The 23,738-nt window shown below is 51.9% G+C and overlaps 1 protein-coding gene across 1 annotated transcript; it reads right to left on the bottom strand.

Moving 5' to 3' along the window:
- Window positions 1–4,756: 4,756 nt before the first annotated feature.
- Window positions 4,757–14,656, bottom strand: NR2F1 (nuclear receptor subfamily 2 group F member 1). Its single transcript, XM_079917641.1, has 3 exons — window positions 13,900–14,656; window positions 10,927–11,454; window positions 4,757–5,810 (listed from the first exon to the last, which is right to left on the bottom strand). Exons 1-3 carry the CDS (start codon window positions 14,357–14,359, stop codon window positions 5,530–5,532), a joined length of 1,269 nt encoding a protein of 422 aa, XP_079773767.1. The 5' UTR covers window positions 14,360–14,656; the 3' UTR covers window positions 4,757–5,529.
- Window positions 14,657–23,738: the final 9,082 nt, after the last annotated feature.

Below are 23,738 nucleotides of genomic sequence, written 5' to 3'. Positions count from 1 at the left end.
ACACCCTGACGTTCACACACACTCAGGCTCATGCATGCCGACTGACAAGCACACAGACAGAGGCTTGCGCATGACCCTGCCTCTCTCCTTTTTCCTCTGAGCCCAGAGATCGATCGCTGACCCCACCGTTGGGCCAACGCTTTATTTATCTGGCTGCGCAATGATATTTTCAGCCTTAAGCGTTATATACAGCAAATGTCTTCCTAAATCAACACAATAGGATAGCTTGCGGAGACCAGCCTGGTCTCTCTTAAAGAAATCCCTCGCTCTCTTTTTTCCCTCCCCTCCCTTACAGACACCCCTTCTCCTTTCCATCTTTACAACTGGGGCTATTTTATACGTTGGACTGGGGGGGATTTGATCTCTTTCTATCAGCTTGGTTGGAGGAGGCCTTAGCAGACTAGGAGATGGATAGACACATTATCCACCCATCACTGTGACCTCCATCAGGGGTTCCCTTGTCAGCCCGATCCAACTGCCTAGACCTACTCTATTCACATGATCCGGATTTCTCAAAATTGGGGTGGAAGAGAAGGCGAGGGGTGGCCAATCGAGTGTGCAACCTTGCACCGTGTTAATTGTTTTCTTTCCTCTCAATTACATTCATAAACCTATTTTCTGCATTGCACGTTATTTCTTTGTGCTTCAAAATTGAAACCACGTGCAGCCTTCTCCCCTCAGCGCACACAATAAATGCGCTGCCCCCTCCCCCAACCCATCACACAACTATTTACATCTTGGTTACTCACTCTGCGCTCCGGCCCAGGAGAAGAGATTGGCCCCGCGGGACTAGGTGAGGCTTTGTGAAAGCATCTCTCAAATTCATATCTCGGCCCCCTAACTCGGGGAGAGGCTCCTGAGCTCCCCTCCCGGCCTCCTCCCACCCCCTCCTCGCACAGGTGGTTGTGGCTTACTCTGGGAGAGCTAGCACGGAGGACATCTAGGGAGAAAGGCAGCTCAGCTGTATCCGGCCGGGCCCGCCCGCTGCCCGCCCCACACCCTGGCCTGCCGGCCGCCGGGGGTCAGCGGTGGCGGCGAGCTCGTCTCCACCGGCCCCTGGTCCACGCGCCCTGGGCGCAGCGGAAACCGCGTAGGGAGCGGCCGCTCCCCCGGGAGCCTTCCAGACCCAGGTTCTCCCAGGCAAAGAAGTCCCACCATAAATAAATAAATAAAGTCCAAAGGCGGGGGGAGGGAGAGCTGGAAAATGGATTCGCTGACAAGGAGAGATAATAAATGAGAGGCGCTTTCAGATAGATATCTCAGACGTGAAATTGCGCCCAGCTGGTTGTGTAAGCAAACAAATAGTTTCATGTTAGGAACTCTCAACTTGTGGCTTGATGAATAGAACACGACAGAGGTAAATGGGTCTTTAACTCATTTAGGAATACAACTCTTTGGCTTTCCAAGTAAAAGGCCCAGTGACGCCACGAATCCTGAGCAGGCCCTCTAACAAGAGTTTTATTAGTTCCCACTTGTGTTTCCCTGAATCCCCTCCCCACGCTGCTTTACGGTTTCCCATTGCAGAGACATTCAGGTGATTTGTTCTGAGGAATCGAGGAGCTTACGAGGTGATTCTGCCGCTGTAGGAGATACAAGGACTGCCTACGAGCGGAGGAGGAGAAGCAGGATTTTTTAAAAATAAACTTTTGCACACTCCAAGCAGACGGGCTCAGGTAGGCTTGGGTGCAGGGGCCTCCAGATCCCCAGCGCCCCTGAGCGCAAAGTTGGGCGGAGGGGCTTCCAGGAGCGGACGGAGACCCTTTGCGGCTGCCAGAGACCAAGCGCCTGAACCGACCGAGGTGCAGAGTTCCGGAAGCCAAGGTGGTCCTGGTGGCCGGGAGGGAGGCCGATCCCCACCCCCGGGCTTCCGCCAGGCCTGGCCGCAGGTTGGGATGTGCATGTCGCGGCAAAGGTCATATTTTAAGTCCTTTGCGCCAGTCCTTGTCCCTCCGCGGCAGATGAGGCGCAGCTATAGTCCCTAGAAATTGCCGGAGGAGAGCAAGTCCCAAGACAGCCTTTTTTGGTGCTTTCAGCAAAGTTTGTGGCTAAAGTAGTTTAAACCGACTTCAAAGCCCCCAAAATTCTCAACGTTTGACTTTCATATGTCACAGGTAATTTCCAGAGGGAAGTCACCTTGTGTGGGACACTCTCCAACTGTTAACATGGGTTTCCTCTGACCCTGGGAGTGCCCGTCGGTTCTACCCCACCCAGTTCACCCAGCCCCACTCTCCTGAGTCCTCCAGCGGACTTTCTGGGCTACACCTGCCTGCGGCCTCACACCTGGGTTCCAGGGCTCCCCCTGGCGCTTGGCTCTAAGGTGGCTCAGTGCTCAGGGGCCTCCGGGCAGCCACCCAGGCAGAGGAGACTCCCACCTGCTCCTCGTGGCCTTCTGCCCAGCGGCTCCAAGGGTCTGAGGTGGCACAGGATCCTGAGGGGGCACCCCGGCCTCTAGTGGGCTGTTGCTCCACACTGCGAGGGGCCCCCGGGCCGCTCGGCCCTTAGCTCCCCCGCCATGGCCACTGGTCAGCCCGGCCAAGGAGATTTTAGATGGCCGGGAGCGGAGACGATGCTTCCTGTTTGTCGGAAGCTTCACCCAGTGGCTTAGATGCCTGTCTCAGTTCGTAAACCTTCCCTTAGCCCGAGCAGATTCATGGGGCCCAACTGCGTGCTCTGAGAATGGAAAGCCTCGGGCTGCGGACAGCCTGTCCTGCTCTGCAGGGGCGTCCACATGGCCCCTGGGAAGGCTCCATCTCTCTGGCTGAGACGCACAGAGAGCTCTGAAGATGACTGTCTCTCTGTGTTTAATGCAGGCGGGGACTACCCCAGCCACCAAGGAGACAGCGGAGGAGAAACCCACAGCCCGCAGATCCCAGAAATCGCCTCTGGGCATCTCTTGCTCATCCCCAGGGCCTCCTGGTTCCTAGACCAAACCTGTGAGGGAGTCTGTGAGGCCACAGGAAGGCCTGCTTTTCTTCCTATGCTGTGCTGGTCACCCCCCACCCCCACCCCTCCAGCTTAGGCCCAGGCTTAGAAAGGTCACTGGGATTCCCCAGGCTGTAGGCTGTTGAGCAAGAGACAAGTTAGCACTGTCAACTCTGAGCCCTGGAACAAGTGCTTCCTACACCCTGGGCCTCGGCTTCCTGGCCAATCCCACTTTGGGTGCCTTACGCTTGGGCCTCCATATTGAAATTAATTGAAAAATACGTTTCTGACCTACGAAAATGTTTATCTGTTTTCATCAGAGGGATCACACCGTAATGAATATATTTACATCTCATTTCAAGAAAGGTAGGAAAGATCGGTGAGTGCTTGGAGGCAGCTCGGCTCCCTTCAGCAGCCCCCCGCAGCAGCCCAGCCCACCCTAATCCCCCCACTCCCGGGAAGGCTCCCTGAGACTTCCCGGGGGGCGGTCAGTGGTTAAATACGAGTTCTTCCCACGATCCTCCTGCCTTGGGTGCACAACCTGCAAAGAAGTCAGCCTAGACCCAAAACCATTGCCCCTGGGTGTGGTGCAAGGGTGAGGCCCAGGGCCGGGTGGGACCTGCTGGAAGGGAGGAGGGCCCCAGGGGCTCCACACTCCACATATCCTATCCGTCTAGCTGCCCTAGGGCTCGGGCCGGTCCCCAGGCGGACCTGCAGGGTCTTCTTCACAGAAAGCGGTGGCATTGCCGGGCTGCTCTGCCCCCAGAATATTAAAACCTTAGGTGGATTGGAGCTTGTTCATGCATTTTTAAAGGGGTGAGGCCACCTGGAGACTTGTAGACAGCAAATTGAGAGCAAAACTTTGCCACTGACTTCAGAAAGTAAAGCTCTTGCCTCATCCGTGCCTGTTTGGGGCTGGGAGAGAAGGTGAGGGAAGAGGTGTTATTTTAAAAGACCTGGCTTTATTAATATGTTAAGAAAAAGCTCCCTTGGCAATATGTGTTCTCACAGTGCCAACTTGGATCCTATAAAACATTCGTGCTCCGAAAGCTGTTGCAGAGAGCAGACCCCCACACACCCCAAAGGGGAGACCTCAGCAGGAGGTTGCTGCCCTGAAAGGGCCACTAAGACGCACACACTGCTTCTGGAAAGAATCTGCTCCAGCCCAGCTGCTGGACTCCCAGGTTCCAGGTCTACACTCCTAAGTGCCACAGTGGGGCCCTTCCAGATGCCCCACAGAGCTAGAGGGCCCTCCCGGGAAACCCCTGTGACAGGGTCTGGAGTGAAGGGCAAACCGTAGCCAGATATAGCGGACCACAGGAGGAGCAAAGCCAGGGCTCGCAGCTGAATCCCCAGCTTTCTCTCCCAGAGCTGGGAAGAGGCTGACCCTCCAGTCACAGATGGGACGCAGAGGTGTCAGAGTGGCCCTCTCCATGCTGAACCCCCCCACTGTCAGGGCTCCATCCTCTCCAGCCAGGCAAGTTCCCACCTGCAGATACTGAAGCAGGCAGCGCAGAGACTCAACCCCGAGGGACCGGGCCTGCTCCAGCCTCCTGGCCAGCTGCGTGCTGGCTGCCCACCACCTACAAGGTCACAATGGCTGCTGCCGGCACCGAAGTGCCCTGACACCCACCCCCCACTCTGTCCCATGCAGAGCCTGGCCTTCCGCATTTACAAAACCAAAGCAGCTGCTTGCTTTTAGGAAATAAATCTAGCCAACTTGGTAATGGACCTTAAAAGTTTTCCCCCTCACCCCGCCATTCTAATAATAATCAGAGTGGAAATTAATTGGAGGGTTCTCTTGCACTGATGACATCTGTCAAGCAACCAGACACGTGGGTTTTGCTAAATTCTTTTATTTTTTGTTTAAATTTTCACTTCAATTTTAATTCTTGAAGAACAGCCTCGACAACATATATCGCACTCATTATAAGAAGCAAAGGGTTATATCAAAAATTATTAGTATAGAATCACAGGAAATCTGGTTTGGAACCAGAAAAAAATACAAAACAGATATAGATACATAGACACAGGACAATTTTTTTAATAATTATTTGGAAAATGTTATTTTCCCCTAATTCTTGTTTCTTTTTTATGTGCATACGATGTTTAAATTTTACAAAAAAATGAAAATAAAGACTAGTATTTTACAAAATGAATAACAATGTGTGTGTGTGTGCGTGTGTGTGTGTTTCTACATAGGATTCGGTCCACTTCCATGTGTGTTGTTTTCTGTACAGAATATATCCACATCTGTCCACAATAAATCCTGGAAGGTCCGTTAGTCTCCTTCTGTTTTATTAAAATTTTCATGGTCCTCTCTTCCAAATTTTTTTCTTTTTCTCATCAGACACAAGGTCTTTTTCCTTTCCTTTCCAACGTGTCCACAGATCTGACACTAAAAAGAGTCTCTTTTTCTCCTGGTTTGCAGCTCGGGTTGCATTTCTGCACGGTGGGCTGCTCCTGTCGCCCTGGCCCTCCTCCCCGCTGCCCGGCCCACCGCACCCTGCATCGGCCGCCTGGTGTCCCCGCGGCATTGGAGTCCACGGCCCCCCGCCGGTCCTGTGAGTCTCTAGGGGGTGGGGGCAGGTGGGAAGCGCCCAAGGTCTAGGAGCACTGGATAGACATGTAAGGCCAGTTGAAGCTGCTCCCAGACAGTAACATATCGCGGATGAGAGTTTCGATGGGGGTTTTACCTACCAAACGGACGAAGAAGAGCTGCTCGATGACCGAGGAGGATACGGTGCGCAGCGAGGGCAGTCGTAGTAGCAGTTTGCCGAAGCGGCTGGGCTGGTTAGGGTACTGGCTCCTCACGTACTCCTCCAGCGCGCACTGCGACTTCTCCTGCAGGCTCTCGATGTGGGCGGCGTCCGACAGGCCACAGGCATCTGCCCAAGCAGCCACCGGAAGGAGAGACAAGGGGAGGGGGCACACGGTTAGGTCAGCGGACAGCAAAGTCACAAACAGCAAGCCGTTCATTTTACTTTTTTTTTTCTTTTAAGGAGCAAAGGGGAAAAAATAGAAATAGAAGGAAGAAGAAAAGAAATCCTCCCCGCCATGCCTCCCTACTCCTTCTTCACTATTTCCTTCCCCCGGCCCCCAACACAAATACAAACAAATCAAACTCCCACCAGGCCTGGGGAGCTGGAGAGACAGGCACACACTTGAAGAGGCAGCAACCTCTCCAGTCCCTTTGTTTCTCCTCTTTCACCTTTGGATTAAATAATGTACGATGCTGGAGCCATGTTTGCTGTACACAGCAACCTGTCCTCCACCTTCAGGGGAGCATCTTTTCCGTTGTGCTCATTAAAGGGAGGATTTCTGCCCCTTCTGCCCCTGGTTTTGGGGTATTCAGGAGCCCTGACTAAATATGCAGCCTGGAGGCAGTTCTAAAATGCTTCTTGGAGTCCCCCTCTCAAACCTAAATGACCCCAAGCAGAAACCTCAAGGAGAACCTAGATTGTATAGTGAATAGACACATGCGAGGGGGTAAGAAATCATAGGCTGGCAGGGCCTGGCATCAGATCAAGCTCCTGCTTTGGCAATAGAGGATTTGCGATCCACTCTCTATGCAAGCAAGAGCTCTGCAGCAAATCCTCAGCCAGGGTGAACACTTCTATCTGTGCCTTAGATCACGTAATTGAAAATTGGTCCCATCTCTGTAAGCTGTATGATAATCAGAAGGAATATGGCTCAGTTACTCCAGGCTGCAGAAAGGAGACAACTTCAGCGATCAGACACAAAGCTGGACCGGAGACAGCTGCTGTTTCTGCTTCAGAACTGGGAGGTGGGGAGTTGAGGGGGGATTTGGGGATATAGGCTTCCTGTGGCAGGACCTGTACCCAAGGAAGCATCTCAAAACCTGTGTGTTTAATCTCACGTCAACCAAGGGCTCTTCTTGGTCTACTAAAAATATTTCAAGACAGCAGTTTATACTGTATCAACTAACTAGAGGCAAGCAAATGGAGGGGAAGGTGGAATCAGAGGAATGAAGTGAAGGCTTCCTCTCTTGGTTCAAACACCCATGTTGTTTCCTGTATTCATAATAAATATTTTAAAAACAGGAAGATCACAGAGGAGCCCTTAGCCAGTCAGGAGGTCGACTAGAGATCAAAGGCAGAGTTTGCTAATATATATAGATCTGGAAAGAAATTCATGCATGGCAATGCCCCCAAAAGGACACTGTATAATTGTGAATGGATAAGTGTGACCCTAAGAAGACACAGCAAATGATTCAAAGCGAAACCTGGGTCTGCTGAGTTTCTGAGCTTTATGTCTCTATTTCAAGAACTGGGATTTGTAAAGCATTCTAACACCTTCATCTACAAGGCTATGGCCTTGAGCAAAAATACAAATAAAACTAGTGATAATTCAGGAACTTCTGAGGCAGGTCTCCTTTGACCCCAGATCCAGATTGGGTTCCTGTCAGATGTCTAATTACTCTAGCCAGCCATTCGGGTGCAGTCACACTAGCCTGACCTGGGAAGGCAGTGAGATTTTATGGTTAGCAGGATGAGGGCAGGAACAGTTTGGGGCTTCGATGCTTAGAGAGGGGACCCTGAGGGTCTGCCCTTGGCTTTGCTTCCTAACCTGGTCCTGCTGAATGACCACCATGCAGACTCTTATTTACATATATCTTCTTTGACATGCATTCTCTGCCCCTTATGCCACAGGATACCTCTCAGCCTCAGAGAATGCAGTATGAAAGGGACCCACTGATACCCCAGCAGGTTTTTTTTTTTAAAAGACCCATATGGAGTCTCCTCAGGTTTGTAAAATATTTATCTGATATTTACACTTAGGGCCCCCAGGGTGCAAGGTCACTACCCTTCCCCCAGCTGGGCTACTCCAAGGGAGAGAAGCCCAGGAAAGGCATGCCTGGGCCCTGTGTTGGCTGCATCGAGTTCTTTCCTCCTCTGAAGGCAGAATGCCTGTAGCTGGGCCCCGCTGCAAAGTGCCAGCCGGCCAGCCCTGTAGCCTCCCTCGGGCAGGAGCCTTAATTTGGGCTTGGCTTCCCACTCTAGATATTCATTCCTACTTTGGATATTTCTGCAACAGAATTCCCCCAACTGTGGACTGACAGTATGAGCTCTTCGATCAATCGTCTGGTTGTGGTAGCGAAACTAGGTGAGCAGGGGGTGTGATGCAGTACATATTTACACTCCATGAGTTATACCCAGATAAGAAAAGGAGGCAGAATGTGCAAAACCCATGTCTCGCTTTGTATATGGTAGTGTCAATGTGGGAACCCTCAATATTTCTTCTACAGTATCTGGAAAAGAAATTATGTAAATAAATAACCATTACCGCTCAGGCCCTCCCAGCTTAGCCTTTGTAGTGCAGAGAATGTATTTCATGTTGTGCATTCAGAAGAGTTTAGTGTTCAGGAAATATAGATGTAATCAGCTGCCATAACTAGAAATCAAAGTTATTATTGTGCTGAAAATGGATTTCTTGTATTTATGTTAACTAGAAGGCTCCTTTCGGGGAAAGTCTCATTTATCTGAGAGAATATTGAGGTGTATGAATTAATGAATTTTTTAAAAAAAGTAAGTTCAGGTCATGACCTAGTCCTTGGATGCTGTCCAGAATATTAAGGATTAAACATACCATCCGGAGGCCAAATGTGAAAACCACCACAGGGAACCCCCGTGCCAGCTTCAAATACTTATCCGGAGTAAACCTCGTTGGACAATATGTCTAAAACTGTCTTTTCCATCATTCAAAGTTTGCTTAAAAGTTGGATGACTTTGAGAAGGCTTCCCATGAATTCCCTTCTGGCTAGCAATCAAAACAAGTTTAGTCAAAAGTAGAAATGTGTTGTATGGATAAGGGGGGTGAATTACTACTGACAGCTCTATTTCCACTTTCAGATATTCTTCTTGCAATTTTTCCAACAAAATAATGTTATTGTTCACTTCTCGGCCTCCCTTACACCTTGAAGATTTGGTTTAAGAAATATCTTTGTGAAAACTTTTTTTTTAAAGGAACACTTTTCACAGGGACATTTTAGGATGGAAAGTTGAAAGGAAAGCATGAATAATTCCACAGTCTTCCTTACAGCCTGCACAGTCCTTGCCTCTCTCTGGGAAAGGGCAGGAGATCAGAAAAGTCAAGGGGGTTCAAAGAACCTTAGGGGGGGGGACAAGGAAAAGGGAGGGAGACTTTTCTTGAGAAGACCTCTGTCCAGCTCCAAGTCACATTTCTGCTTCAAGACACCTCACTGGATGAGATTTTAAAACCCCAGCTTCCCCGACACTGGCTTGCTTCCTGATTAATTTGGCTAAAGAGCTGGGTAGTGGAGAGCCAGACAGGCCCCAGGCCTGCCAGAGCTAAAGCAGCCGGGTCGCTGCTTCCCAGGCTCTTTGTCACTTTTGAAAAACACGTTTCCATCAAGAAGACTTATTAAGATAAAATGCATTCAAACACCGAGGAGGCTATTCAATAAATCTTCCATTTGTTTTAAGGTTCGCACTTTATCCTCTTGCAAAGAATAACTCCCTCTCCCACTAGCAGACCTGCATTTGCACTGAAAGTAAAAGGGGGGCAGTCCAAGTCCACAGCTCAGGCCACCCTGCATACAAATGAGATGCTCTTGTCTAAATAAATTATCTGCTGTTCAGATCGATATTAATACTACATTTGCTACATTACAATATTGTGCAAATTTAAGAGTCATTTTAATACAATGTAAATATGATTCTTCACGCATGAAAGCCAGGAAATATTGATAGATTATACCACTGCTTACTGTTCAATGAGGCCTTGGGAAAGGGGTTTTGCCATCTCTGCTCAAGAGTGGTTTTAATTTGGCCTTTGGAGGTCCTGCCTCTAGGATAGATTTATTAGGATGGTTTATTTGTTCTCTGAATGGAGGAATTAAAAACAATAGCGCCAATAAGGGTGGTAAACCGGCAGCTAACCCTACTCACAGTGGGCAAGGCCCGAGACCCAGTTTGAGCAGCTCTGTTCCCCACCAGCGTCCTTTCTGGCTTTGTTTTTATTTCCCCCCATTACCTGCTGTCCTGGGTGTTTATATGTTTCCCTCTTGCAGGTTACAATAATAAAAGGGGGGCAGTGTTCTCAGAGGCTCGGACCAGAGCCTTCAAAGACAACATTAATGCATTTTCCTGGAAGTTAATTTGAACCATCTATCATAAGAGAAATTGTTAACATGCATGTTACCACTGCCTACATTTAATTTGATATTTTTAAGGCACTCTGTTAAATTTCCAATGTTCGTGCGTTTTGCGTGGCTATGAGATTTATCTCCGGGGCGGGAATCCTCCCATACTTGCGGGTTCTACAGTATTGCTTTTGTTTTTCATCTTTCTTGATTAGATCGAATACGTTTTTTACGACCCTCAATAACCTCAGCAACTGCAAACATGAATGGTTTCCGATAAGGGAAAATCAGGATGCAATAAAGCGGGATTATTTATGATTTATTTGCCCGTATTCCTCTCTTTCTCCCTCTCTGTGTCTCACTGTGTCGGGAAAGTCAGCCAGGGAGCGTGCCACAGAGGAGAAAGCCACATTCCCACGTTCTCTTCCTTCCCTCTCCTCCCCCAGAAACGCTGAGCTCCGGCACACACGCACACGCACATCGCACACACATGCACACCGCACACACGCGCAGCCAGACGGATCCACGGCACCGCCTCCCCGCCCCACCCCCCGCCAGCCACGCGCCCGCCGCCGCCGCCGCCGCCGCCGCCGCCGCCGCAGCCGCGGCCCCGCGCGGGGCTCCAGGCCGCCAGGCCGGGCCACCTAGCCGTCCGCGCCCGCGCCGCCTCAGCTCCCGCACCGCGGCGCTCCAAAGATGGCAGCGGCGCCGCCGGCCGCTTCCCCGCGCGGGGGCCACAGGTCCCGGCCAGGCCGGAGGTCCGGCGAGGGCCCGGCCGCGGCGGGTGCAGCGGCGCGGCGCAGGAGGCCGGGCCCGAGCGGAGCGGGGCCTGCGGGCGCTCCCGGCGCGGCCTGCCCTCCCAGCGGCCGCAGCCTCACCTGACGTGAACAGCACGATGGCTTTGAGGCAGCTGTACTCGGCCGAGTCGACGTGCAACGCCTTGAGCTTCTCCACCTGCTCCTGGAAGATGCGGATGTGGTCCATGAAGGCCACGACGCGGTCGGCGGACATGGGCGAGGCGTGCAGGCCGGCGGCGGCCAGCAGCGGCGCCACGTGCAGCGGCATGGAGCACTGGGCTGCGTTGAGCACGAACAGCTCGCTCCAGGTCAGGCGTAGTAGGGACACCTGGTCGGTGATCTGCAGATCCGGGAAGAAGGGGATGTTGCGGGCCCACTCGACGGCGCTGAAGAGCAGGCGCGCGGCCAGCTCGCAGATGTTCTCGATGCCCATGATGTTGTTGGGCTGCATGCATTGGCTGCCGTAGCGCGACGTGGGGTAGGGCTCCGCGCGCAGCAGCAGCGAGATGTAGCCGGACAGGTAGCAGTGGCCGTTGAGGGGGTCCCCGTTGGTGAGTGCGTACTGGCCTGGATTGGGTTGAGTTGGAGGCATTCTTCCTCGCTGAACCGCTGACGAAAAGAAAGAGAGAAAAGAGGCAATGTGCATCCAGGGGGCTTGCGAACATCCCGTGCCGCAGCGCACCCGACACAATGCGGAGGTTCTTCCCGCAGCCACAAGCGCCCCGGAGCATCTCCTTTGGCGCTCGCTCTCACAGCCCATACCCGGAGGCAATCTGGGGTGAAGCCCTCCAGCTCCGCGGCTCGGTATGCCCAGCCGTCTCCTGCGCCCCTGGCCACCCCAGCCCTGCCAGAACTAGGCCTGAGTTACGGGCCCCCAGCCCGGTATGGCCAAGAAAATGCCACCCAGCCCCTCGACCACCAACAAATCACACACAGATTAATGAAATCCCACTCACCCCTCCAGAAGGAACCAAATCAGGGTAAAACAAAAACAAAAACAGGCGAAACCAGAGAAAGGTGGTGGTTCTAGGCAAATGCCTAGCTGCCTCTTCATTTGCAAGCAAGCTGGTTTTGCTCAAAATGTTTCCATATTCTCTAAAAATGCTACGGAATTATCCTTAAAATAGATACAAGTTACATACCCTACTAACCACTTAACAACTTTTGAAGAGAAAACAAGTATCCTGCACCCCTCCCCTATCCCCTCCTCCCCATCGCCCCACACAAGGTTCTCACTGTTAAAAGCAACAAAAAATTGAAAAAAAATCAAGAAAAAAGTTGAACTTACAGTAGCCAAACATTATTGAAAAAAGTGGAAAATATAATTAATGTCTGTCCTGCGCGGTGCCACTGCAACCTGCAGCCAGCTTTTGCCCAGTGAATGCACGAGCTTGCAACTGCAAAAACACTGGATTCATTAACCATCTGAATGCAAAACGTAAGCATGCTTTGAGTTCTTAAAGCTGACCAAAGTTTTTTTTTTTTTTAATGTGTATGTTTTACTTCAACAGTGCCAGCGTTTTAAATTGCCATGTAAACAAAGACAACTTTAGGAAAAGTTAGGGCTACTGAACTCTCCCCCCCCAGCAAATTAATATAGATATGTCCATGTACACGTAGCTATCTTACTTCAGGTTATACACTATTTTCTTAAGTTTGCATTGATTCTAATTTTAATGCAAGCCCCAGTGCAATTTAAGCTCTTGAAACATAATGGCTAGAATACTTTTTTCTAATTACAGTTTTGAACTTGGCAGTTATTTTTCAATTAAATGAGAGTACAATTCAAAGTTTTTTGCTTTGTTTTGTTTTTTGTTTTTCAGATGCCTATAAAATCTCCCTGGAGCTAGAAATGAAGTCGTCATATTTGCCTGCTCCTTGAGATCTGAAGGAATTCAATTTCTTTTCTTGTGGCATATAAAATATAATTTTAAAGTCAGTTACAAGAAGGAGTAATCTACATTCTACAAAATTGACTGGATCACTAATTTGACTATAAGACATCTTTAATGATTGTCAGGAGATAAACTTTAATTGTAAATGGCTAGATATATTTATAAGAAAAGTGCTGCATCTCTTGCCACATGAACATGAAGCATATCTAAATACAACATCAAAAGTTGTGTTAAAAGAAACCAAAGCCATACAACACAGGGATTAAATGATGTGGAAGCTCATGCCAGCTGCAGTCTATGCATTATAGCCAAATCAGAAGGATCGGTAAATGCCGCTGTAAATTGTAATTTGTATGCAGTATTTAAGCAGAGGGTGGAGTTTGGTGAAGAAATAAAACGAGTATCATGCTTTAAAAAAAAATGACACAACTATGAAAGCACGGTTCAGTCACAAACTTTCCTTTGAAAGTAGAGGGGTGAAAACAAGGCCACAGCTCTGGAGGAGGCGGCCCCAGCTCGGTGAAGAGGAGAGGGAACCAGTGAACAGGCCAGAAGCCCCCCTTCCCCCCTAATTAGACCTACAAGTGCAATAAATCTCACTCCTCTTTTTCCAAGCTAAGCTTCCAAAAGGATGATGCAGTAATGAATCTATGGTTCAGAGTACTCCAGTCTCCAGCCCTCCCCCATTTTAAATAAAGGGCATGAAGAGGTGGAGGGGAAAGTGGAATGAAAAAACACAGAAACAGAGTTTTCCGGGGGAAATAAGCACCCCTCCCCAAGTTCATGCCAGCCCAGCCCCAAGCATCCTCACGCACACGCGGGAAAGAGACACGCACCGAGCACATCCAAGACAGAGGGAGGGGATTTTAAGCCACAGCTCACGATCCCAGGGACAAAATCCTGAGCAGGCAGAGGGTGGGGTGGAGGAGCCGGGGAGAGGAGCGCAGGCCGGGAGGGGGAGGCAGCGGCAGCGAGCTGGGTTGGGGGGGGGGCGGCTGGAGACGCCGGGGGAGGAAGGTAGCGGGGACAGGAGAAGCTGGGACGGGCCGGGACCGCAGGAACCCCAGCCCCATACAGCAGCCACCCCCGCGAGAGAGAAAGAAAGAGGGCCGGGGAGGCGGGCGAAGCTCAGGGAGAGAAGCACAGAATAAATATTCACCTTCCCGCCTCATGCCCACTTTGAGGCACTTCTTGAGGCGGCAGTATTGGCACTGGTTGCGGTGGTGCTGGTCGATGGGACAGTTCCTGTTGGCACGGCATGTGTAAGTTAAGTTCCTGCGGACGCTCCTCTTGAAGAAACTTTTGCAGCCCTCGCAGGTGAACTGGCCGTAGTGCTTGCCGCTCGACTTGTCCCCGCACACCACGCATTCGATGTGCTGCTGGCTCTGGCCCGAGCCGGGCGGTCCCTGGCCCTTGTCCCCTGCCGTGCCGGGGGTGGCGGGCGCTCCGGGCTGGCCCGGGGTCTGCGGCGTGTGCGGCGCGCCCGAGCCCGCCTGCTGCTGCTGCTCGCCGGCGCCGCCGCCGCCGCGGGCCGCCTGCGCTGCGGGGTTGGGGCCGCCGGGGTTGCCCCCGGCCACGTCGTCCTGCGGATCTCGCCAGCTGCTAACTACCATTGCCATATCTTTGGGCCCGGGGAGCGCTGGGGGGAGCCGAGCTGCTCGCCGAGGGCCGCGGGGCGCGCGGGCGCGCTGGGAGGGGAAGGGGAAGGGGAAGGGGGGAGGGGGAGGGGGCGGGGGGCCCGCCCGGCGCCCCGGGGTCGCGGGAGCCGAGCCCGAGCCGGGCAACAGCCGCTGCCTCCGCCGCCGCCGCCGCCGCTGCCGCCGCTACTGCCTCGGCCGCCCCGCTGCTGCTGCGCGCCCGCCCGCCCGGCTGGCGTTTTGTTGTGGTTCCTGCTGTTTTCTTTCTCTCTTTTTGCAGCCCCCCCAGGCTCTCAGGCTCCCCCCCCAACACCCCTGCTCCCCTCGCCCGCTCCCCCCGCGCTCCGATCCTGGGGGGGCCACGCTCTCCTTCCCCCCCCTCCCCACCCCCCCCCAGCGAGCAAGCTCCCTTCTCTCGCTTTTTTCTTCTTCACCAAGTTGCAAAATCAGAAATGGCACAGGCGGCAGCCGGTAGCGGCGCGGGGCGCAGCGCCGGGGGCGGCGGGCATGGGCCACGGCGCGCGCACACACTCACCCTCCGCCTTGCCCGCACCCCCGCGCACACACACACTCGCACACACACTCGCTCACCCGCGCCGGGCGCCCGCCCGCCCGCCCGCCGGCCACTGGGGCTACGCGCTGTGCGCCGGCAGAGCAGACATAGAGGAAGCCGGCGAGGGCGGCGGCGGCGGAGGAGGAGGAGGTCGAGGTTGCAGGCGCCTCTGGAGCCGCTGCCTCAGCTGCAGCAGCGAGCGCCGCTGGAGGAGCCGGGGCCCGGGCCGGAGTCCGAGCTGGAGTCGGGGCTGCAGCCGGAGCGCGAGCTCGGGTCGGGGCCGCCCGCGCCGCCGCCGCTGTCCCGGCGGGAGCCCTCGCTGGGCTCGGGATTGAGGGGAGCGCGGTGAGCCGAGCAGGGCGCGGGGCGAGGCTGCCGGCGGCGATCAGAGCGCGCTGGTGTCGGGGGGCCAGGTCCAGGGCCGGACGCAGCCAGCCATTCAGGAAGGCAGCGCTGGAGAGCGGGAGGCAGCCAGCGAGGAGGATCACACACTTTGCTCTTTTTGTTGTGCCGGTGGCGCCGGGCTCTCGCTGCCTTTTTCTTTCGGGAGGTGACGGAGGGGGAGAAAAACACGAGATAATTCACGCCGGCGACGAATTCACAGCGAAACAGAAAATATAAAAATCAGAAGAAAAAGAATTGCAAAAAAAAAAAAAAAAAAAAGAAAGAAAAAAAAAACGAGAGAGACATCCAAAGTAGGTCGAATAAATAATCCTCTTCTTTTCCTCTTTCTTGCTCCTTCTTCTGCTTCTTCTGCTATAACACACAGAGCTAGTTAAAAAAACCCTGGAGATCGCCCAAAAATGTTCTTTTTTTAGTATTTTAAATAAGTGCTCTTCAGCCGGGAACCAACACCCTCCCTCCAAAAAAAATCATATATGTATAAAATAACGATAAGAAGAATACGAGGGGGTGCCTCCTCCTCCTCCTTTTTTTTTTTTTTTTTAAGTTTAGCCCTCACTCTTCTGCAGGAATGGAGTAAAAGGGACAAGGAGGAGGGAGAAAAAGGAGAGAAAGAAGAAGAATACGGGGGAAACAACTAATAGAATATGTAAGAAAAGAGAAAGGGGCGAGAGGAGAGGGGGGAGAGAAGAGAGAAAGAGAGAGATTGAGAGAGAGAGGCGGAGGAGAAAGAGAGAGAGAGAAGAGAGAGAGAGAGAGAAAGAGAGAGAGACCCCAAAATTGAATGCGTTTAAACGGGAGGACTCGCAGAGCAGTGTTTCCGAAAGGGGGATCTGCGCGAATGTCTGTATATAGTGAACTTTGACACTACTATTGAAACTGACACGTTTCTATGGAGATCGCTGCCTTATATGGAGCTCGTGTCAAGGAGCCAAGAGAAGGGCTGCTGGCAACTGATAATCAAAGGCGACTGACTGGTCAGAGCCCTGAATAGGGGGGAGAGAAAATGGGAGGCTAAGGTTAGCCAAGCCTCCCGAACGCCATTGGTTGGAGAGCCCCTCCCCCCTCCTCTTTTTCTTTCTTTCTTTTTTTTTTTTTCCCCTCCCTCTTAGCTACCTACTTACGGGTTGGCGAGGGAAGGAGGAGAGAAAGTGAGGGGGGGGGGGGTGTGCTTCTGACAAGCGCAATTTACATTGAGATCGCCCTGCGCTGCTATTTACTCTGAGACCTGATTAGTATGGGTCGTCTATGGTCACACACACACACACACACACACACACACACGCACACCAGAGGGGGAAGGGATGGCGAGGGGAAGAATGCCTTGCAATGGGTAAAGAGAGAATTAGAAAGACATTATTTTGTTTTCTTCCGAAAAGTTTTTAGAATTATGTTTTATGAGCGTGAAGAGTGTCATTGAAAATGTTAGGAAAATTTTAAATGGGAATTAAACTCTCACCGTTTTAATGATTCGTGAAATATTTTGGGTTTGTATTGTTTTCTTCTTTCACACATAAGCACAATCCAAGAGTGGATTCTGCTCATTTTATATTCCTTTAAGAAACAAAGTAGGGACTCCCTGTGTTTTGGTCCAACGTATATTTTGGTTTTAAAATTAAGGGTTTAATTATGACAAAAATGCACTCCTGGAATTCGCAGCTATTGCCACAAAATCAATCCGAGCCAACGGTTCCTCTCCATCCCAAAGATGATTTTTAAAATAAACTTTCCAGTCAATCCGATTTTTCCTTCTTCTCTCTTTCTTTTCTTTTCCCTTTTTGGTATCCTCAGGCTGTTCCAAGTTCCTACGAACTCTCCAGTAATTATTAATAAAATAGTAGTAAGTTCTCATATCGTTGGGGGTGGGGTGGTTAGTGCGGCCAAGTCCGAGTCCCAGGAAAAGAGGAAAGGGGTGAGGGAGAACGGAAGGAGATGGGAGATGGGGAGAGGAGGGGGGAGGGGAAGAGGAAGGCAGGAGGGAGAGGGAGGGGGAGGGGAGAGGGGAAGAGGGGGAGAGAGAGGGAGGGGGAGATAGGGAGAGAGAGGGGGGGAGGGGGGAGAGAGAGAGAGAGAGAGGAGAGAGAGGAGAGGAGAGAGAGAGAGAGAGGAGAGAGGAGAGAGAGGAGAGGAGAGAGAGAGAGAGAGAGAGAGAGAGGAAAGAAAGAAAGAAAGAAAGAAAGAAAGAGAGAGAGAGAGAGAGAGAGAGAGAGAGAGAGAGAGAGAGAGAGAGAGAGAGAGACACCCCGATTCCCAAAGGCGATTGGTCGCCGGAGGAGGGGCCGGCGGGAGGAGCGGGTCCCGCCGCGAGGCCTGCAGGAATCGCTGGCTCCGGCTGCCACCTAGCGGACGGGAGCCGCGTCCTGGAGGCGCACAGTCGGGTCCCTCCTCCCCTCCCGGCAGGCAGCCTGTGCCTTTTCTCCAAACGAAGACAGCACTTTGAAAATTCTTTCAATGGATTTTTTTTCCTTGAAAGATCGTACTGGGGGAAAATGATACTTCTATTAGTTACATATTCTCCAATCGCACACTCGCACCCCCCTCGTTTTGAGATCGCTCCCCTAGGCAGGCTCAGGCGGGCGCGGAGCGGCGCGGAGTGACAAAGCCGCCGCTGCTGCCGCCGGGGGTGGGAGCTGCGCTTGCCCGCCCGCCCTTAGACTCGGGAGAGCGTAAAAGTTTGTCTCAGCTCCAGCACCCTGAGCCTCAACACGCCCTCAGGTAAAGGTGGGAGTAAATGGCCACGCTGTATTGACAGAGGTAGGGTTTGTTTTTTAATACACGTTCTCCCTTTAAATTTCACTAGGGAGGGGTTTGGGAAGCGCTGCGTGTTTGGGGTACGTTTTGCGCTTCCCGGTCTCTCCAGCCTACAAGTCTGGAGTCGGCGACCGCTTAGTGACGAGCGACGATTTTAAAGAGCAGAAAAAAGGCTTTTCCGTGTCTGCCCCGCAGCCCCTCCAGCTCGAATAATGAAGAGACAGTCAATGCACTCCGCAAGCGGCGGCCCATTGTACGCAGCTGATGGAGAGGAGGCGGTGGGGGCCGGCGAGGGCTCCTTGCCCTCGCCCTTCTCCCCAAATAAACGCGCTTACGTCTCCCGGTCAGTTAAAAGGTGAAACGAACACGATTAAAAGACAGGAAGAAAGAAAAGAAAGGAGGGAGGAAGGAAGGAAAGAGAGAGAGAGAAGGAAAGAAAGAAAGAAAGAAAGAAAGAAAAAGAAAGAAAGGGAGAAAGAAAGAAAGAAAGGGAGAAAGAAAGAAAGAAAGGAAGGAAGAAAAAAGAGAAAGAAAAAAGGAAAGAAGGAAGAAAAAGATAAAGAAGAACGAGCTTTCTACATATAAATTCTAAATTGTACTCCCCATCTAGTACAAAGGCAGGCAGTCGAGGGCAGAGGAAGCAGGCACAGAGGGATACAGGCAGAAGGAAAGAGAACGTGGAGAGAGACGGAGCGAGTGGAAGAGGAAGCGAGAGCGAGCGCCAGGGAACCAGAGGCCCCCTGGACGCCCGGCCCTCGGGCCCAGCCGCCCTCGGACCCTGGACCGGGAGTCGTGGGCACCAGAAGCGAGACTCGGCCAAGTCCTGCCCCACCAGGCAAGTAACACAATGATTATCGTTTCTTTTGAACTCGGGGTTGGCAACGCGGACAGGCCGGGAGGCAGCCTTTGCTAGCATGGCTTCTGCAGGCCGGGGCCGCAGTCCAGTCAGCCGGGGCGGGGCGAGAAGAACTTTCCGCGGGGCCTGCTCCGGAGCTGCCCTCACCCGGCCTCTGTCCCGCGGCGGCGTGGAGGTAGGGATCACGGCCGCGGCGCCGCCTTGGAGCTGAGGATCGTGCCCGCCGAGCATCAGTCCAAATTCAAAACAGGTCTCCTTCACCCCCATTCTCTACCCTCTTCCCGCACTGGCGGGAAAATGCTGCGGAGCCTCCAGCCGGGGGGCGGAGGACCGGGGGCGGAGGGTCCACAGGTTTGGCACCCGAGCCGCCGTCGCCGCCCCCCCCTTCCACCCCCCCCCCCCACTCCGGTGCCAAGCCGGAGCCGCGATGGAGTCGGCTTCCGAGTTCGGCCGGGCTGGCCCTGCCGCCAGCGCCTTGCCAGGCTGCAGCCAGGCCCTGGCGAGCGAGGCTCCTGCCGCCCACCTGCGGACGCCGTTTGAAACGGGATCCCCTAATGTAACGCGATCGATGGCTGCCTGTTTGATGTGGGTGATAGTGTCAGCGAATTAAAAGGGACACCAAGCCATTCTCCCCAGCGGAGAACCCGCGGCGGCGGCGGCGGCAGCAGCGAGAGAGCACCAGATCCGCAGCCCCGCAGCCCCGCCAGACTTCTCGCGCAGCAGCAAGAGGGCTGGGGGTGGGGAGGGGTCACCTCCCCAGGGGTGAGGACGGAGCGAGTGTGTGTGAAAGGAAGAGCCTCAATTTAAACCGACGAGAAAGCTTTCCTCGGCGCTGGGCAGGGGCGCGCATTTGCGTCAGAGGGCTCATAGGGCGGGCGCGCGGGGCGGGGGAGCCGACGCCGGGGGCCGCGCCCTAGGGCTGGGTGGGCGCGGGAAGGAGCCAGCCCAGCGGCGTCGGCCTCGGTTCGGGCTTGCAAGCTAGGGGCAAGGCGTGGCAGGAGGACTAGATGAGGCTCCCCGAGAGCGGTGGGGCCCGCTCACCCGCGCTGTGGGCTCTTTCTGCCGACCCCTACCCTGAGCTTCCAAACTCGCAAGAGGCCCCTGGGATCTGGCGTGACCCTGGGTATGGGAAGAAGTGGAGACCTCGAGTGGCCTCAGGCGAAGCTGCCTGCTTCTCTGGAAGGAAGGGAGGGAGGCACGGGCGCAGCCCCCGGCTTTAGCCCCGGAAAGGGAGGGGTGGCTGTTGGTTGTGGTGTCCGGAGCCGTGGAAACCCTCGGCTTTTCAAAGCAGGGGAACAGATCGTGCTCCTGCCGGGCATATGCGCCAACTTGCTGTCGTGAGAGGGGCAAGAAGAAACCGAGGCTTTTCGAGGAGGGGCGCTTTCCCCTTCCAGCCCAAGCATCACTCTAGGCTCAGTTTCTCTTCTGGACCCTGTGTTCCCCCATCGCATTTGCACACCCGCAGAGCGCCTCCACTTGGGCTCAAAGCCCCACCCCCAGCAAACGGCTTCCGTGGAGGGACTGAGGGTCACCTCAGGTCCTGAGGGAGCCGAGGCTTTCTCTCCACGAGGCTGTCGTTCGTTACGTGTTCAACTTAGCACACTACCGGCAGCGCCCCACACGCAACCCCGGAGACAATGATATCTGTTGTGGTTGGGGAGGGCACCTAATAGAAAGTGGTCATATTTTGAGGGAGCACGTAGGTCCTCAAGCTGTGCAGATCCACACACGGGTCCAGGAACGCTCAGCTGCAGAAGCAGAAAAGCAGATGGAATTTCCATCTTTCTTCCACTCATCCTCTCTTCTCCAGATCTTTCTCCCTCCCTTCTCCACCAAGCCCTTGCTTCCGAGGACCTCTAACTGGGACTCTTGGACCCAAACCCACAGTGGCCCTTGTCTCAGCACACTCCTTGAGACTGCCAGCGTGGTGGCCATGTATATTCGGCCCTCTCCAAGGTCCCTCTCTCCTGGCGAGGCTGGTGTAGAGACAGGACACCTGGCTGGTTTCCTCACCAGGGCCTGGACTCCCAGACCTCACTTCTAAAGTCTTCCTCTGTCCTGGTCCCCATAGGCCAGTTCAATGCACGCAAAGTCTCCAGTGTGGTTCCCCAAGAGACATGAGAAGGTACCCCTCCGACTGGGGAGAGGAATCAGGCTTACAATACCTCTTGCAGATTGCTAGCATCACAGCTCAGCCTTAATCACTTTTTAAAAGCCTTCCAGACAACACTTGCTCTCTTCTAGCGGGACAGACAATAAACAGTTGTGACCTGGTGGGAGAAGGAGAGAAGCAGAGGTCTGTGGCTGTATATACAGCATGACTTGCATTCCAGGCCCCAGAGTCCGGATCCATGCAGCCTTTCTAGCTGATTAACAACCCCCTCACCACTATCTCTCCTTCCACTAAGGCTGGAATCATTCTTCACTAATTCTATGACCTCTCTGATATTGGTATTTTGCTCTCCCCAAACTCAACGGGTCATTTGTTTTGGCTTTTTGGTAAATCACACTGAAAAAAAAGGTGGCCTTGTAAAAATGTTTTCTAAATTTAGTTCAAGAGCCGTGAGACCCTACAAATGACCAGATATGTGTAGAAAATTCTCTCCTGTATCTCTTCCCTATCCCCTAAATTGTTAAAAATGGTATTATTCTGTTTTGAGAGACCACAGAACAGAAATAACCCTGTTTTATCAAGCCCATCTGGAGAGATGAACATGCTTGCGATCGCTGGGAGAAAGGTCAGTTCTTCTGCTCGTACTGCAGACCTTTCCCAAAGAGCTTATTTTAAAGGTGCCGAATCAATTAGTCTCCCTTGGTATGAGGTTAAGGCTGTGAAAAACGAAATTGAAGAAGATGTATTTAAAATGGTCTTGCATAGATCTTTTGAAGAAAAGGGTGAAGAGAGGCACAGTAATGCCTGCCTAATGTTTTGTGATTATTTAAAAACAAAACCCCAAACAAACAAACACCCTATGTCAGAAACCACCCCTTCTTGCAAGACTGAACTCAGTCTCTATTGTGGCTGCCCAGCTGTAAAAAGTTCTGCCTTTGTCAACATGAAGACAAGGGTGGAAAGGCCAAGTTGGGAGTCAGGCTTCTGCTGGACTGTCTGTTCTCAGCCTGCCTATGTCGTTGAACCACGGATCCAGCAGGCTTGTGTACTCACTATAACTCTGGTATGGCCTGGGCATTTCTTCTTTGTCACCTTTGGGTCAAAATGCCCAGAGATAAGTGCTTTACCTTAAAAAGCAGTTTAGTTTTCTATGACAAGCTGGCCAGTTAAAGCAGGTGTTTTGGAAAAGAGAGATAAGGGAAGCATTTCCCCTTTTTGCTTGGGCACCCAGTTAGAGGGCCCAGGAGCAGCCACGGGAAAATGGCAGGAGAGCAAGTGCTGACCTTTGGATGCCAATCAAGCCTTTTGTAGGAGGAAAAGTGACAACGATTCCTAGCACACCAGTGAAGCCAAATATTTACTTTCTGTAAAAATCAAGGCTTAGCTATCTAAATGTATTTATGCAAAAATTAAGAACACAAAAATTAAGACTTTTGTGTTACAAAATGTATTTCTTTATTTTAAATGTACAACTTGAGTGAAGAATAATTGCATGGCTCTTCTTCCTAGGGAAGATGACTTGGGTTTGGAAGAAAAGTTCATGTTTTGAAATGAGTTTGAAACTTGTTAAAGTACCCTGGCAATACAATTAACTATACTCTATACTTTCTCTTAATAGTCACCTGTCAGAGCACCTATTTCTTTTACTACAGGGTTAGCCCATCAGAAGCAGATCTGAGTTGGACATTCACTGATTAAAAACTGCTGGAATATGTTTAAGTCTTCAATGCCACTTTCTTCACTGCCTATAAAGTAAACTAGTGGAAAATTATTGGCTCACAAAGCCAGCAGATCTGTTGGTAACTATGGTCATGCTACAATCCTATTTTACCTGTCAGAAGTTTAATGTAAATAAAAACTTAACATTTCCCTCTAAACTGTCAGTGGAAAGATATGTTTATTACAGTGTCCTCCATCAGTAGGGGAGAGGGGCTTTCGGTAAAGTTTAAATGAAAAAGAATGAGCATAGTACACCACTGATACAAACCACATGGAGCAGTGAATAATTATGCCCTCTGTTTTGCTACGTATATTTTATTTACCCACTTCAGAGGTGGATAATAAACCTAGCCTATCTGTGGGAGGAGTTAATAAAGTATTCCAAATGTGTGATCTAACAAAACTCGGTGATAGTTCTGTGTTTTATTGTTAACCATTTGCATGAAATCTTCTGAAGCTGAAAAGAAAAAGGAAAGGGCTTTTGTGTTAGTTGATCCTTGGCTATTCTAGGGCTCAGGTTGGTGTGAAAGGGACGAGGAGGTCACTTGAAATCTCCTTTTATCTACTCTTATTTTCTCTCTGGATCAGCAACTTTGAATAGACATCATCTAATCGCCCTAAATGGAAAGAAACTATGGGAGCAATGAAAATGCCTTTACTCCAGAAGTGAATACATGTATGTGGACAGCTAGCTGAGCTTGCATAGGACTATATCTCTGCACACATGTGCTTAGAGATTTTTCAGGGTGTATGGATGTTTATGTAAATGTGTCCCATACATTCTGGGTTGGGGGTTTGATTGGATGGGTCATTTTGCCCTTACACATAAGTATGCACACACACTCACATGAGGATTCTCTACCAAGTCCAGGTGATACTTTCAGGTGACTCTTTTTTCAGCTTTTTCTTGCCCTCACTCTCTGGGATGTCATATTTAAGTCCTGAAAAAAAGCAAATAATTAAGAAC

The sequence above is a fragment of the Stenella coeruleoalba genome (genome assembly GCF_951394435.1).
Source record: "Stenella coeruleoalba genome assembly, chromosome: 3".
Classification (NCBI taxonomy): Eukaryota; Metazoa; Chordata; class Mammalia; order Artiodactyla; family Delphinidae; genus Stenella; species Stenella coeruleoalba.
This window is presented reverse-complemented; position numbering and strand designations above follow the sequence as displayed.